Source organism: Ursus maritimus, unplaced genomic scaffold (genome assembly GCF_017311325.1).
Source record: "Ursus maritimus isolate PB19 unplaced genomic scaffold, ASM1731132v1 scaffold_22, whole genome shotgun sequence".
Lineage (NCBI taxonomy): Eukaryota > Metazoa > Chordata > Mammalia > Carnivora > Ursidae > Ursus > Ursus maritimus.
The window spans coordinates 22327562-22342798 of record NW_024424675.1 but is presented as its reverse complement, the minus strand read 5'-3'; the positions used below and the strand labels follow the sequence as shown (position 1 = coordinate 22342798).

At 53.0% G+C, this 15237-nt stretch overlaps 1 protein-coding gene across 1 annotated transcript in view; it reads right to left on the bottom strand.

Moving 5' to 3' along the window:
* Nucleotides 1-1017: 1017 nt before the first annotated feature.
* CCM2L (CCM2 like scaffold protein) overlaps nucleotides 1018-15237 on the bottom strand; it is a 20123-nt gene continuing 5903 nt past the window's right edge. The window contains exons 5-10 of the mRNA XM_040638136.1: nucleotides 11928-12388; nucleotides 8491-8626; nucleotides 6727-6790; nucleotides 3722-3851; nucleotides 3016-3154; nucleotides 1018-2165 (exon numbers count right to left, since the gene is read on the bottom strand). Coding sequence (XP_040494070.1) covers nucleotides 1852-2165; nucleotides 3016-3154; nucleotides 3722-3851; nucleotides 6727-6790; nucleotides 8491-8626; nucleotides 11928-12388 — 1244 coding nt within the window. The 3' untranslated portion in view covers nucleotides 1018-1851. The remainder of the gene's footprint in view (nucleotides 2166-3015; nucleotides 3155-3721; nucleotides 3852-6726; nucleotides 6791-8490; nucleotides 8627-11927; nucleotides 12389-15237) is intronic.

Sequence of the window (15237 nt, the reverse complement as noted above, 5' to 3'; positions counted from 1 at the left end):
CTTTCACATGCCACTAATAGAATTTAGTGACATTGAAAACACATATGCAATCTACTAATTCCACTCGGGTGTAGGGTCCAAAGAAATTTTCACAGAGGCCCATAGGGTCATGTTCAAAGGTGTTCACCACAGTGTTGTTTGTAATGAGAGGAAGTTGGAAGCCACCTGGGTGTCCAACACTGGGGGGTGGGGGTGGATAAATAAAACCACGCATGCTCAGCTTGGAATGCTTCGCAGCAATTTGATTTTCTCACAGCAGCATGGGTCGAACTTAAAAACCATATGATGGAGTGAGAAAAGAAAGCAACAGAACGAGATCTTTACCCAACACCATTCATGTCGCGTCAACGCACGCGCAAAGCGCTGTGTATTTTATGTTCAGGGACATAGATCAGGGACATAGGGTGAGTGCACACAGTGGGGAGGGGAAGCCGTGTGGGCAATGCTTGGCTAGAGGGGTGAAATAAAGAAAATAAAACATCAGAGGGCCTTGAAGGACTAATTATATGGGATGGCCGTTTGCCACGGACTGAGGATAAATCATGGAACTCTGGACCCGAAGCCGTAATAATAATATTACTTTAAAATTGGTGATAATTGTACCTACCTCACGGTAAGTACCATGTGTCTGGCCATGGAAGGCTCTGTAAAGTTTTACAAATACATTTTTGCAGTTCTGTGTGAGTCTCTGGCCTCCTCTCAGGGCTCATTCCCTTTAGCCTCCAAGCCTTTACGCAGGCCGCGTTGAATGTTGTCCTTATGCTGACTTCTCTACCTCGCCAACCCTGCCACCAGGTTTCTTCAACTACCCCGGACTCCCGTGATGGCAGCCTGCAGAGTCTTGGGGACTTTTCATTTGGGGCTTGAGCCCAGAGCCAGGGTGCAACAGAGCCGTGAGGAACAAGTCCTATTTCCTCTTCACACACTTCCCTCAAGGGTCTTCTTACAGCCCACCCCCACCTCAGTTCCCACCCCACTGCTCCCAGGCAAGACTGGCGACCAAGTCCGAAAGTGTTCGACGTGGAAGGGAACAGCTTTTATTGGGTGCCTATCATGTGCTGGACCCAACACTGAGGTCTCGACTTTTGTTAGTCCCCAGAACCACCCTGCGAAGTGGGAGGGGCCCATCGCATCCGACCTGAGGGAATGGAAGTCACCAAGAGGTGAGAACGCTAACCGGACAGGAGCCCTAGGTCTGTCTGGCTCCAAATTCAAGATCTGAACAAGCAACTTGTTCAGTCTTAGGGCCAGGACCGGGACCCCCATCACCTACTTCTGACTCAACTGCCGGTAGGGAAAAACCTGTATTTCACAGGACCCAATTCCTGCCAGCAGCGGAGGGGCGACCCTGCCGTTTAGAGTGCTAGTTTGAGGAGAAACAGGAGATTCCCTCAAGTTCCTTCCCCTTCTTTGAACCTCAGTTTCTCAAACTGTAAAATTGGAGGAACAGCCGTCGGTGGGCTCTGGGAAATCTTTTCTCAGTCGGCCAGCAGGTGGAGCCCACCCCTCATCCCTCCCTGGACTCAGAAAGCTGCGGAAGTCGCGGGAAAGGCGAGTTGTCCTGGGGCCGCGCCTGGGGCTAGTGGGACAAAGTACGGCGCTGCCCTTCGGGGTCTGGCGGAGGGGCCCGCTGAGCCTCAGGCGGCTGCTCGCAACTTTAGAGCCCCGCCCCCTGCAGGACATTCTCGGTATTGCAGGGACTGCGGCCCCGAGGGCAGGGACGGATCCCGTGGGGGAGTGCAGGCCCGCGTCTGTGGCGAGGGGGTTCCTGGGCCCGGGGAGCCACAGGCAGGAGCTAGTGAGATGCAGGCGGCAGTGCGGGTGCGTTCCCGCTGTCCACAGGGGCTGCGGCTACAGGTAGTTGTCCTCCGCCGTGTCGCCCCCGCCCGGGGAGTCCCGGGCCTCCTCGTCTGTGCTTCCGTCGTCGTCGGGGGCCAGGGCCTCGATGTCGTGTGTGATGTCGGCCAGCAGCCGGTGGAAGGCCTGCGCCTCGGGCCGCTGGGCCGCGCCGTCGTAGCTGCGCACCGCAGACGCCGACGTGGAGCTCATGCTGCGCTTGATACGGCCGAAGCTGTCGGTGAGGATGCCGCCCTCGCGGATGCCCACGCCCTCCAGGAAGCCCTCGAAGTAGCCGATGTCCTGGTCCGGGATGAAGGGCCGCATCCCTGCGGGGCCGACAGGCAGGGGGACTCCTCGGGGGCGGGCCCTCCCCCTCCCACCTTGGAACCACCTTCTCCAGAGATCTGCGTTAAGATCCCCACCCCGCCGCTGGCCGGTGTGTGGTCTTGCACAAGTTCCTCGGCTCTGTGCCAGAGAATAATGACCTAATGCTCGGCACAGAGTAAATGCTCACTACAGGTTAGCTTGTTGCTATTATTGTAACGGTTATAGTCCCATTTATGACTTGTGTGACCCTCATTAAATAGCTACTCCGAGCCTTACTTTCCTTGCCTGTAAAACTGAGATAATTGCACCAGTTCTCCCGGCAGGGATGTGAGGAGGTGCTTAGCACACACTGAGTGTCCCAGACAAGTCAGCTTCGTTTGCTTTCATCCCTACTCACTAGCTATGCGACTTCAGTACTCTGCTTCCTCACCTGCAATACGGGGAGCCTCAGTTTCCTCATCTGCAATACGGGGGCAATAAGGTTCTACCTTGTCCTATTCCTGGTGCTATTATTAGCCTTCCTTACCAGCTGTGTGACCTCGGACAAGTTCCTTAGCCTCTGTGAGCCTCAGTTGCCCCGTGCGGTAAACGGGGAGAATCATTCCCTCACCCAGCTTTGCTGTGAAGGTGCGTGGTTATACTAGGGCTCTCTTCTCATGCGCCGTGACTGCAAGCAAGTCCCTCCTCTGCTCTACACCTAGCTCCTCAAACGCACCATGGATTTCACGATCTTGGCTTTATTGCAGGCTGAAGAATAGCAGTGAGCACCTGTAGCCTGATACCTGATTGGGGACATCATGGACCATGTTGGGGCCTTGGCTGAGCTTGGGGGGGCGGCAGGGGGCTCACCAAGGAGGAGGAACTTGCGCCGGTCTCCATAGAGCTTCAGCAGGCCCGCGCAGTAGTCCTGGATAGGCAGCCCCAGCCGGTACTCCCGCAGCAGCATTGCGAACTGCTGGATCTCAGGGGGCCCCAGTTTACTCCGCAACTGCAGGGACAACATCCAAGATCAGTCCCGGAGAGCAATCCCCACCCAACCTTTGTCTCAAAGACCCAGAGCCCTCCGTAAGGGTATATTTGGCCAAGACTTCCCTTGAAACCCTCCCATGGCCTCCTGGGGGGCATCTCGTCCCTCTGGACTGCGTCTTAGCATGGGATGTGGACTCAGGCTGCCTGAGTTCAAATCCTGGTCGCTTGGTCGATCAGCTCTGTGATCTTGGGTAGGTGACAACCTCCTTGACCCTTGCTTTTCTTATATATAGTGAGGATAATGCTGGCACCTCCCATTTTGGTCATTGGGAGGATTCAAATAAATGCATACAAGTGCATAGAACAGTACCTGGTATACAGCAAACACTCGATTAATGCTAGCTGACATGAGTTAAGGCCTTCGCAAGCTGGCCTCAGTTTACTTTCCTAACCTCGTGTCCCACCCTGATCTTCAACGTCTGCTTCAGTTACGTCAGGATTATTCACGATTCCTGAAACACTCCCCGTGCTTTCTCCAGCCTCCAGGCCTTTGCTTGTGTTGTTCACACTGCCGGCCCCAGCTCACCGTGACCATGTAATCTTGCAACTGCTCGAGGCCCAGGCCGCTGTGGTCACTGCCGCTGCAGTGGGAGCCATGGAAAGAGGGTGTGGACGTGCCACTATAACACGCTTCAAATGTATCCTGGGAGCCATTGCTGCAGAGACAGGCAGAAAGGGGGTGGGCTCACTCACCTCCCTCCAGCCCCTCTCCCCGCAGCAGGTGGACGTGAGAAGGCACAGCTGCCGATGCTCTGGGCCTGAGGCCTCATCCTCGATCCCATTTTGGCCTCCAAGGCCCCACATTATCCGGCCCTGGCTGCCTCTAATGCCTCATCGCACCCTTGTTCTGCATGCTCCAAATACCTCTTTACCTCCGGGCCTTTGCACATGCTGTTCCCTCTGCCTGGAATGGCTCTCTCCCCCTTATCTTTCGGTCAACTAACTCTCACTCATCATTGGAGCTTAAATGTCACCTTCTTGACAAAGTCTTCCCTGACCCCCTCTCCCAATGACTGGGTTAAATCCTCTGACAGATGTGGTCACAAACCCATAAGTGTAACCATGGCATGCGAGGCCTTTCCAGATCCCATCAATGTCCACGGCGGCCTCTTGGCTGCTCCTCAAATCCACCAAGTTTCATCCCGCTCAGAACGCTTGCACTGTCTGCCCCTCGGCGCTCTTCCCTTTTCCACCTCTGGGTCTCAGTTCAAGTGTCATCAGCTCTGCGAGGCCCTCCTGGCTCCCCGGATGAGGCAGGCTCCCTTGGTCTCTCTCTCGTACCCTGAGGTGCTTATTCTCTTTCGTGCTTATCATTAACGCTTATTTCTATTAAACACTATTAAACACTTATTTCTATTATTTCATCGTCTCCTGTGCTAGACACTATAACCGTGCTTGCCGTAAACCACGCAAGAGCAGGGACCTCGGTTTCTTCATTTGTTAACTACCTGCTCTGTGTCAAGCACAGGTCTCGTCCTTGTCTTGTTCCCCACTGTAACCCTACCACACAGGACAGTCTCTGGCGCATGACGGGTACTCAAGAAATCTCGCTTAATGAACAGTCAACCTGGGGCGCCTGAGTGGCTCAGTCTGTTAAGCATCCGACTCTTGATTTCAGCTCGGGTCGTGATCTCACAGTTGTGGGATGGAGCCCCACATGGGGCTCAGCGTGGAGTCTGCTTGGGATTCTCTCTCTCTCTCTGCCTCTGCCCCTCCCCCTGCTTGTGCCTGTGTGCTCCCTCCCTCTCTCTCTCTCTCAAAATGAATAAATAAAATCTTTTTAAAAATAAATGATTCTCTCTCCCTCTGCCCCTCCCCCTGCTCTCTCTCTCTCTAAAAAAAAGTCAACCTGCCTCCTGGTTTCTAAATTGTTCCAGAACCATCTTGCGTTATTGGCTACAGAAAAGCAGTGTAGCATAGTGTTTAAGGGATGTGGACCTGGAGCTTGCCTGCTCAGATTCAAATCTCAGGCCCACAACTTACTATCTGCTTGACCCTGGGCAAGCTGCTTAGCTTCTCTATTCCTTAGTTTCTCCATCTGTAAAATGGGATGACAAAAATTGATGTCATAAAAATTAGAGGAGTCTATTTGTACAGCACTTAGAGTTATGGACTATAGGCAATAAATAAACAATAACCACTGTAATATTGCTATGTTGATTTTTTTAAAAATGAAGCGTGGGGCACCTGGGTGGCTCAGTTAGTTAAGAGCCTGCCTTCTGCTCAGGTCATGATCCTGGAGTCCTGGGATCGAGCCCCACATCGGGCTCTCTGCTCAGTGGGGAGCCTGTTTCTCCCTCTCCCTCTACTGCTCCCCCTGCTTGTGCTCTCTCTCTCTGCGTCAAATAAATAAATTAAATCTTTAAAAAAAATAAATTAAAAAAAAAAGGAGGCACTTGGGGGCACCGGGCTGGCTCAGTTGGTAGAGCATATGACTTTGATCTTGGGGTTGTGATTTCAAGCCCCACATTGAGGGTAGAGTTTACTTTTTTAAAAAAATGAAGTGCTTTATAGAACAGCCCTAGGTACACAGCAAGCTCAAAAATTCATCATGACCATGATTGCCATCTCTCCAGCAGATAGCAGGTGGTTTACGGACTGGCCCAAGACCACACAGCATTAAGAAGGCGAATATATTGCCACCAAAGAGGAAAAAAAGGTAAGGTGTATATTACCGGCAGAGATCGCTACCTGTCAAGCCTAAGGCGTTAGTAACAGAACCGGCATGACCGACTTGTCCCAGTTTGCCTGGGACTTCCCTGGTGTTAGTACTGAAATTCTCATGTCCTGGGAACCCCCTCAATTCTGGGGCTGGGGGGAGGGTTGATCACACTAAACAGAACCCTGGACAATGTTCCCAGGTGAGTTTGTTAACACTGCCCTTCCCAGCCTTGCTGGCAGCTAGTGGTGGCCACGTGACCAAGTTCTGGCCAATGAGACATAAGCAGAAGTGTCAGGTGTACTCCCAGCGAGGCTCTCTACTGAGGCCCCTGGCAGGCCGCCACGATGACTGCAGCGTTGACCATCATCCATGGTCCATGAGGTGACTTAGAGGAAGGGAGCAAGTGCTGGGGAGGGAGGAAGAAGAGAAACCTGGACCCCTGCTGACCATAAGGCCATAAACTCCTGGTCTATCTTGTTTAAAGCTCTATCTTTTTTAGGCTTTTCTATGGCATGGAATTAAAACTAGGGTAAGCCACAATTATTTGTTGGCATTAGCTGTGATTTGGAGTCTGAAGGCCACTATGTCTGGATGACAGGCAGAGAACTGCAGGCCTACATGGGCCGAATTCTGGGTTCTGGCTCTCCCCTGGGCCTCTCGGAGTCTGGGTCTGGATCCTCTGCGCTCACTGAAGCTGGGAGAAGTCAGTTTACCTACCCCTCCCTCAGGGCCCAGGGCGTCAGCGCAAATCGAGGGGGGTCATTTTCTTCCACCCTCTCTTGCCCACAGGGGGCTCAAGAATGCCCAGAAGAGTGACCCTGTTTCTGCAGGGGCACGGGGGTGGGGACGGGCAGGGTGGTGGTACCCACAAGGAGCTGCAGCAGCTGAAGTCGGCGTCATAGGCGCACGTCCCATCCGTGCGGCAGCTCTCACCTGGGGTCAGCAGACAGACAGGCTGTTAGAGGCAGCGGGCCAGGGACAGACATCCCCAGCTCCCAGAGGCCCCAACCTCAGCCCCTCCCTGTGCTTGGGATGGTGGCTAGAGCATGGATGGCCTTGTAAGCAACCGTAAGGGTGTTCACTTTGACCCTGAGTGAAATTAGGCCGCCGCTGGAAGATTTTGACCACGATTCCTACCCCCACCACCCACACACAGCCAGCCTTGGGCAACTCACTTCCTCTCTCCTGGCCCTCAACTTCCCCAAGGTTGGGACAATACCACCTTCCTGCCTGCCTCGTGGGGGTCTTGGGAATAGCAGGTGAGGGAACAGGGGAGGGAATGTTTTGAAAACTGTTTGAGGCAAGAAAAAAGAAAGAACTTTGAGGGAAAGAACCCTAAATCTTGAGAGGTTAGAAGCACCCTTTACAGGGAACCCGCTCTCTGCCTAGCCCTGTTACCTCTCTGAATCCAATAGCCTTACCCTTCTGATCTTGGCTCACTCAGTGTCACTTCCTCAGGAAGCCCCCCTGACTTCCCAGGTGAGGCCGGTTCCCCAGTTTGTGTTCTCAGAGTACGTGTGTGGCTACATTTTATTTGGGTAACTATTTAATACCATGGGCCTACGTCAACAAGGCAAGCCTTGTGAGAGCCCGGCCCCGTCTGGTTTTGCTCACGTATACCTTGGTGATAGCAGGCGCTTCAGTAAATCTTTGTTGAATAGAATGAATTTGTTGAAATATTTGTTGACTTTTCTCATTAATTTAGTCATCATCCTTTGAGAGTTGATGAACCATCCCAACTTCCCAATAACCACGGTTCCCACGGATCAGAGTGCTTCCGGGAGGAAGGAGCGCTGTTGCTGGAGTTACGCAGCCAGGGATCACATTGCGGGGGCTGTGGCTGAGGAAATTCATTTAGTGGCCTTGAAGGCAGCATGGGAGTAAGGCTGCTGCCGATAGAAGCTTTAGAAATCAGGCACACCTGGGTTTGGATCCCGACTCTGCCACTTACTCGCTGTGTGACCTTGAGCAATTTATTGACTACTCTGAGCCTTAATGTCCTCATTTGTAAAATTGGAATCATAAGGCTTCAGAGAGTTCTTTCATCTACTCAAAAAATACTTGTTGAGCATCTGTGATGTCCCTGGTCCCGTGCTAGGCACAGGGGATACAGTGGCAGATAGGACCGACAAGGTTGCCATGGGGATTCAATAAGACTTGGCACATTGGTACTGTGCTTGCCACACAGTTGGTGCTCAAGAAATGCCTCTATTAGTCTCATTCTCATTCTAGCCCTTGACTGCATTCAAGGGTGGGTCTGGAAATCTTGGTTTTGACCTAGATTCCTAGTGGAGCTAGACAACTCAGTAAATAGACAATGTATGTGTTTGGATTCTGCAAAGCAAGGACATCAAAAACTAAAGCGGGGAAAAAAGTTCAGCTTTGAGGGGCTCATTCTGAATCTGGCAATCAGAACATCTGTGAAGAAGCTAAGTTTGAGGTCATTGTGAAAATTGACATTTTATTTTAACCACTAAGGGCGGCGGGGATAGGGGGGGACACGGTGATTGTGGTAGAGACCAGGACCCCTAAAGGCGTTCACTGGCCCTGAGTCCTAGGGCAGCCCCCCTCCCTGGCCTTTTGGGATGTCTCACGGCGTCGGGAGGGGGGTTGCCAAGAGTTCCAGTACTCACTGCGGCTGCAGAGCCATGGCCGCTCGGGCGTGGACGTGTAGTGGTAGCCGGCCCGGTCCACGCACTCAATGCTCTGGTCCCCGTAGATGATCTGGAAGACTTGACAGATGAGGGCACAGGACTCCTCAGCGGCATCCTGGCCCAGGGAGGAGGACAGAGCATTCAGGGCCTCTCCAGTGCCCAGGACACCCCTCCTCCCTTAAACAGTGCGAGGAGGCTCGCAGGGCCACACACGCACCTATGGGCACCTTTAAATCAACTTGGAGGGCATTCCCCATCAAAACTATGTGGCCATCCTCTGGGTCTTGAACTCCTTAATAGAGTCAGCAGCAACTCTAAGTCTTCTGCTCTGAAAAATGCACCCCAAATTTCTGGGGGACTCATAGGACCTCCTGAAGTTTATCTAAAATAAGCCCTAGGGACATCTGGGTGGCTCAGTTGGTTAAGCGTCCAACTCTTCTTTTTTTTTTAAGATTTTATTCATTTATTCGAGAGAGAGAGCACAAGTGGGGGAGAGGGAGAAGCAGGCTCCCCACTGAGCAAGGAGCCCAACGCAGGGCTCGATCCCAGGACCCAGGGATCATGACCCAAGCCGAAGGTAGCTGCTTAACCGACTGAGCCACCCAGGCACCCCTACCGTCCATCTCTTGATCTCAGCTCAGGTCTCTATCTCACAGTCGTGAGTTCAAGCCCCACGTTGGGCTCCATGCCGGGTGTGGAGCCTACTTATGAATAGAATAGAATAGAATAGAATAGAATAGAATAGAATAGAATAGAATAGAATAGAATAGAATAGAATAAGCCCTAATGTAGTTAAATTTACTGGTAGGAAGTTGAGGCTCAGAGAGATGAAGTGATTAGCCAGGACGAGAACCCAGGACTCCTGATACCTACTAGGAGGAGGAAGAATTACATGTATGGAAATTTTAGGCTCCATGTAGTTCCTACTACTGGATGCCATATTTAGATATGAGCTTCCTGGCACCCAGGGCAAAAATGGAAGTAGGATAAATACATAAACTTCAGTCTCTGATAGGAGGCCAGAGTTTCAAATCTTGGGTGAAAGTTTTTCGAGACTGCAAATTTGAAGCGGAATTTGCCTTTCTGATTTACCTCTTTATGTCTTTAAGCAAAAGACCCAGAAAGACAATCACTGATGAGACCATCTCCATGGTACATTTCCTATTTTGTGCCTCTAAAAAGCCCAGGGTATAAGTTAAAATGTAACCCAGGAGAGGCAGGATTGATCCTTACAATAACCCCACAAAACACACACGGGAGAGAGTATCCATCTTTTATAGTTAAAAGCACTGAGGCGTAGAGTGGCCAGGTAACTCGCCCAGCTCACACAGCAAGTTCATAGCATGGGTTACCCTTGGCACTCAGGTTTTTGAACTCTAACCCCTGTGCCCTCCTTGGGACCACAAGGCCTTGGATAGGAGGCCAGAGAATCAGATACTCCTGAAAAACAACTCTATTTATTTACTCATTTTGCAAATTCTCATTTAGTCCTATTTTAGGCACTGGGCCAGACTCTGGGGTCTCAGGGGTGAATTAGACGAGGTCTGTACCCTCAAGCCCTCACAGTCCAGTGAGATAAACAGGGTACACTGTTCCCTCTGCCCAGAATTCATTTTCCTGCCTCTTCACCTTGCTGACTCCTTCCTCCCCTTCACATTTCAGTTTGAAAGGCATAGACTCACTTTCTCAATGGAAAGTGGGTCTCTTCCCTCATTATCGCTGCAATCTGTTTGTTTTCTTCTTGGTTCCCATCACAAGGTATACTAATATAATATGCATCACTTCGTCCATTCATTCAATATTTATCATGTGCCAGGCACTGTTTTAGGTGTCAGAGATACCAGAGTGAACCATCCAGAATGCACAGATCTCTTGCACTCTACAAGGAGACCAGTCTGGCTGGAGTGAAGTGCATAAAGGGGGATGTAGAAAGAGACGAGTCCAGAGAGGAAATGGGCTTCAGCCACCACTATAAGGCAGGTGGGCTTATAAGCAGTTGTAAGGACATTAGCTCTTACTCTGAGTGAGATGGGGAGCCACGGGAAGATTTTGAGCAGGGGTATGATGTGACTTATGTGTTAACAGGACTGCTCTGACTGTGGGGGGAACAGATTATAAGCAAGAGCTGAACCTGTGATCTAAGTGCATGATCTGGATGATAGAAGAGGGGACGTGGACCCGGGTGGGGACAGTGGAGAATGGGAGAAGTACATAGGTTTGGGATATATTTTTAAAAATAGGGCCAACAGGATTTGTTGACAGAATGAACGCGTGTTGTGTGAGAGCAAGAGGAGCCACAAATCAATGCCAGGTTTTGATCTGAACGAGGGAAGGTCAGAGCTGCCATTAATCAAGACAGGGAGACCAAGGGAGGAGCAGGTTTGGGGGAAAAGATTGGGCGCTTGGCTTCGGACGTGTTAGGTTTGAGATGGTCATTAGCCCACCAAATGGAGAGGCTGATTGGAGAAACGTATCTGGATATTTGCTGAGAGAGAAAATTTGGGGAGTTCTCAGTGTTTTAAACACCACGAGACTGCTTTGTTCACTTGGGTGTGTACCAGGTGAGGGGAGGGGTTGGGGGGCCCTGGGCCAGAGGAAAAGTTTAGACAGCTCAGGACTTGAAGGTGTCTGCTGGATTGTGAGCTCCCTAAGGGAGGGCACCAAATATGTCTTGTTCATCTCTGCATCCATAGCACTTAGCCCAATGCCTAGGACGAAGCTGGTGCTCAATAAAGATGGTCAAATGAATAAAAGCAAGGAAGACTATGGAGAATGGGGGGAGGGCAGGAAGGCAAGAATGGAAGGCTTCTGCCTTGGCTGACTGCCATAGTTAACAAGAGTGCGGGCTCTGCACTTCCTGGGCCCCAGTGTTGACACCACCACCCGCTTCCTGTGTGACCTTCCACAAGTTACTTAGCCCTGGGTCTCAATTTCCTCCTCTATAGAATAAGGATGGTTATAATGTTTGCCTCTAGGGATTGGGGAGAGAGTGAAAGGTATTAATGCTGGTTCCTTGTCCGGCATGGGTTGGCATTCCATTCGTGCTGGTAATGAGTGTCCTCATGATTGTTACTGTGGTAGTGGCGACACTGACAGCGTAGGAGAAGGAGCAGGGCTGGAGGAGGGGGTGGATCAAGTCTGTTTGGCTATTTTGAGTTTTCATCCCATTGGGATGGCAAGGGGGAGGTGTCCAAGCTGGAGATTAGAAGCCCTGTGGCGTCGTGGGCACACAGGTGGTACCTGAAGTCCTAGGTAAGGCCTCAGGAGGGAGAGGGAAAGAGGCCAGGGTAGACCCCAGGAACGGGGCGGGGCGGGGCGGGGTGGAGAGCTACGCCCTCCACCGCCCCACCGCCCCCTCCCCCCGCCGACGCGCCCGGGAGGCAGGGCGCAGGGGCTCCGGGAGCCCTCGGGCTCACCCTGTTGGCCACAGCCAGGATGACAAGGTTGCAGTAGGCGTCGGGGCTGGGGTCCTGCGGGTCGAGCGGGTTGGAGCCCGGGTGGCGCCGCTCCCAGCTGCCGCCGCCGCCGCCCGCCTGCCTGCGCTCCCAGCTGCCGCCCGGCTTGCCCGCGCCGCCGCCGCCGCCCGCGTGCCGCCGCTCCCAGCTGCCGCTGAACGTCTGCCGCCGCTCCCAGCTGCCCGACGCCCGCGCCCCGGCGCGCTGGCGCTCCAGGCTGCCGCCGCCGCCGCCCCCCGCCCGGGCCTCTGCGCCCGCGCCCCCGCCCCACGCCATCCGCCAGTCCAGGCTGCAGATGGTGTGGCGCCGCTCCGTGGTGCCCCCCCGCCGCTTCTCGGGCGCCGCGCCCGGCGGGCCCGGGTCGCGCCCTGCGCCGCCGGGGCTGGCGTCTACGCCGGCTGGCACCGGGTCCACGCCCAGACCTAGGAGAGGCGGGATGGCGGTCAGGAGATCCGGGCTCAGAACCCCCGCCCCAGACAGTTGGGGACCCGCGACGCCTGGCCCCACCTCTGCCTTCAAAGCTTTGAGGCCAGATCCGCCCCCGCGGTGCCCTTGCTTTTGGGGCCAGTCCCCGACCTCGGCTCCACCCTCGTCCTGCTCCGGGTCTGACCATCTCTCCCAGCCCGGAGCTCCGCCTCCCCGGCCTCTGGCCCTGCCCCCTAGATCAGACTCCGCCCCTCGCCCGAGCTCTCAGCCAGCCGCGGTCCGGCTCTACGTCCCCGAGCTCCTTAACTTTAGGTCCCAGAATTTGGGCTCCTCCAGCCTTCCCAGCCCCGCTACCTGGCCTCAGGCTGGTGGACCAGGCCGTCCACCCTTCAACCTCGACCTCAACCTTGGGCCGCGTTTTCTTGCGTATGTGGCCATGGCAGGCCCTTAATCTCAGGGTACTGTGGTCAGGCCTTTTCCATCACACACCATCCTCCCGCAGCAACCCATCCCGTCTCCACTCCACGTCACGCCTCTCCCAAAACTAGACGCGAGGGCCCTTTCTCTCCCGGTTTGCCTCCCCGCCCTGCCCACTGTACCGGTCTTAAGCACCAGCAGGTGCAGTGCGTCGTCCTGGAGGTAGGAGGCGGCGGCGATCTCATGCGTGGGGATACGCAGGATTAGCTCCTCGTTGTCGCGCCAGGTGAGCAGCAGGCAGCGGGCCGACAGGCTCAGGATACTGTCCTGCTCCGCCGTGGTCTTCAGCGGCAGCTCCTTCAACTGCTGCAGGGTGGGTCGGAACTCTTGGGTCCCCGAGGGCCTCGGGTGGGAGAGGAAGAAGGGGACAAGACCGAGCCCTAACCCTCCCCAGGGCCTCACCCTGGCCGTGTCCAGCAGCTGCAGGAGCTCATCGCGACTGGAGGGGTTCAGTGAGGAGGTAACCCAGGTGAGGTGGCCCAGGAACTGGACAGGAAATGGGAGGTAGGGGTGGGAGAAAGGCACAGAGAGGTCACCTTAAAGCCTTGGATAACCCAGCCTTGGATAACACTGACCCAATGTATATAGACTGAGGTAGAAATAACTGAATTAATAATAACCTGATAATAACTATTAAGGTGGACACAGAAGCCAGACCCCCAAAAATAATGTCCCAAATCAATACAATAATTCTTCATTCATTCTTAGTTATAACTTAATGTTATCACGAACTTTAATGTTATTTAATGTAAGAAATAAACGTTTTTTTAATTTTTAGTTTTGTTCTTCTAGGTGAATTCCACCAAACTTTTTTCTTCTTTTATTCTCTACGAAATTTCAGTCCCCAATTTTTAAGTAGATTTATTGGTTAGCATTACCCTCCATATATGGTTGCCAGGTAAAATACAAGATGCCAGTTACATTTGAATTTCACATAAACAGTGAATACTTTTTAAATTTTTTAAAAAGTATTTTTAGTCCCATACAATATTTGGGACATATTAATATTAAACAAGTACTCATTGCTTTTCTGAAATTCACATTTAACTGGGCAGGCTGTGTTTGCCAAATCTAACACGCCCACCCCCGAATCAATCTTCCTTGGGTAGTGAGGATTCTCCGATCCTCCTTCATGGTGCTCACGAAACAGTAAAACCCTTGAGTGAGCTCGGTCCTTTCTGGCTTGCTGAACTGGCTTCCTTTAAGGTGCTCACGAAACAGTAAAACCCTTGAGTGAGCTCGGTCCTCTCTGGCTTACTGAACTGGCTTCCTTTAGCAAGCTTATCCACTGCCCGATTAGCAACATTACTGTGGTGAAACCTCACAGGAGGGTATGGCTTTTCCCATCTGCTCTCCCCTCGGGGTAGGCTTTGAGCCCCATGTTGAGATGGAAACACTGAGGCTGAGCCGGTGGAGGTCGTTTGCTGAGGGTCCCGCAGCATAAGGCAGGAGCTAGGCTGGCAGGAGCCCGGGTCTCTTTCCCCTGAGCCTCCCCTGTGTAGACAGACTGGTGAGGGCTTCGTGTGAGGGAGAGGTACCGTCGCTCCTCGTGGGATCCAGAACACGCTACCCCCAAATATGGCACCTTGGCACACTGGATATGTTAAGCTTGAAGGAGTCGAAGAAAATGGTAGAAGCAGGAAGGTTACTCTGACCTTCCCCCACCCCCACCCCTCTTCCCTCGAAGAAAATGGTAGAAGCAGGAAGGTTACTCTGACCTTCCCCCACCCCCCACCCCTCTTCCCTGAAAGCAGGAGATAAATCTCCCACCTGAAAGATACCCTTGTGTCCCTGGAGGGAGACCTCCTTCTCACCAGACACAGGGAATTTAGGGCAGAGAAGGCTGTTTAGACAAACCTTGTTATTTCTTCACCTTTTACTCCCCCAGCCCAAACCCCTCTGCCTTGTCAGTTCTTCATAAATTTATTGTTTGTCTAAAAGATATAAAAGCTTCCTGCTCTGGTCACTTCTTTTGTCCTCCATCTCTTGTGAAGGCTCTCGTGGACGTGTAAACATTGGATAAAATGTGCACACTTCTCTCCTTTCATCTGTGTTTGTCGGCTTCATTTTCAGACCCAGCCAGGGGCCCTGAGAGAGTTGAGGAAAAGACGCCTCCTTTTCTCCTCATCCCAAGATTCTGCCCACCCTTCTCCTCATCCCACACGTACCTTGACCTCTTTCTCCAGATAGTCACACAGTAGAATCTGAGGGTCGATGAGGTAGTCAGGGGGGTAAAGGGGCATCGAGTGCAGGGGCCGGCGGCTCACACTGGTCCGAAAGGCAGCCCGGCGCCCAGCCTTGGGGAACACCAGCCTCCGGATGGGGGATACAAAGCCCTGGGAGGGGGAGAGGCAGGGAGATGGGGGGG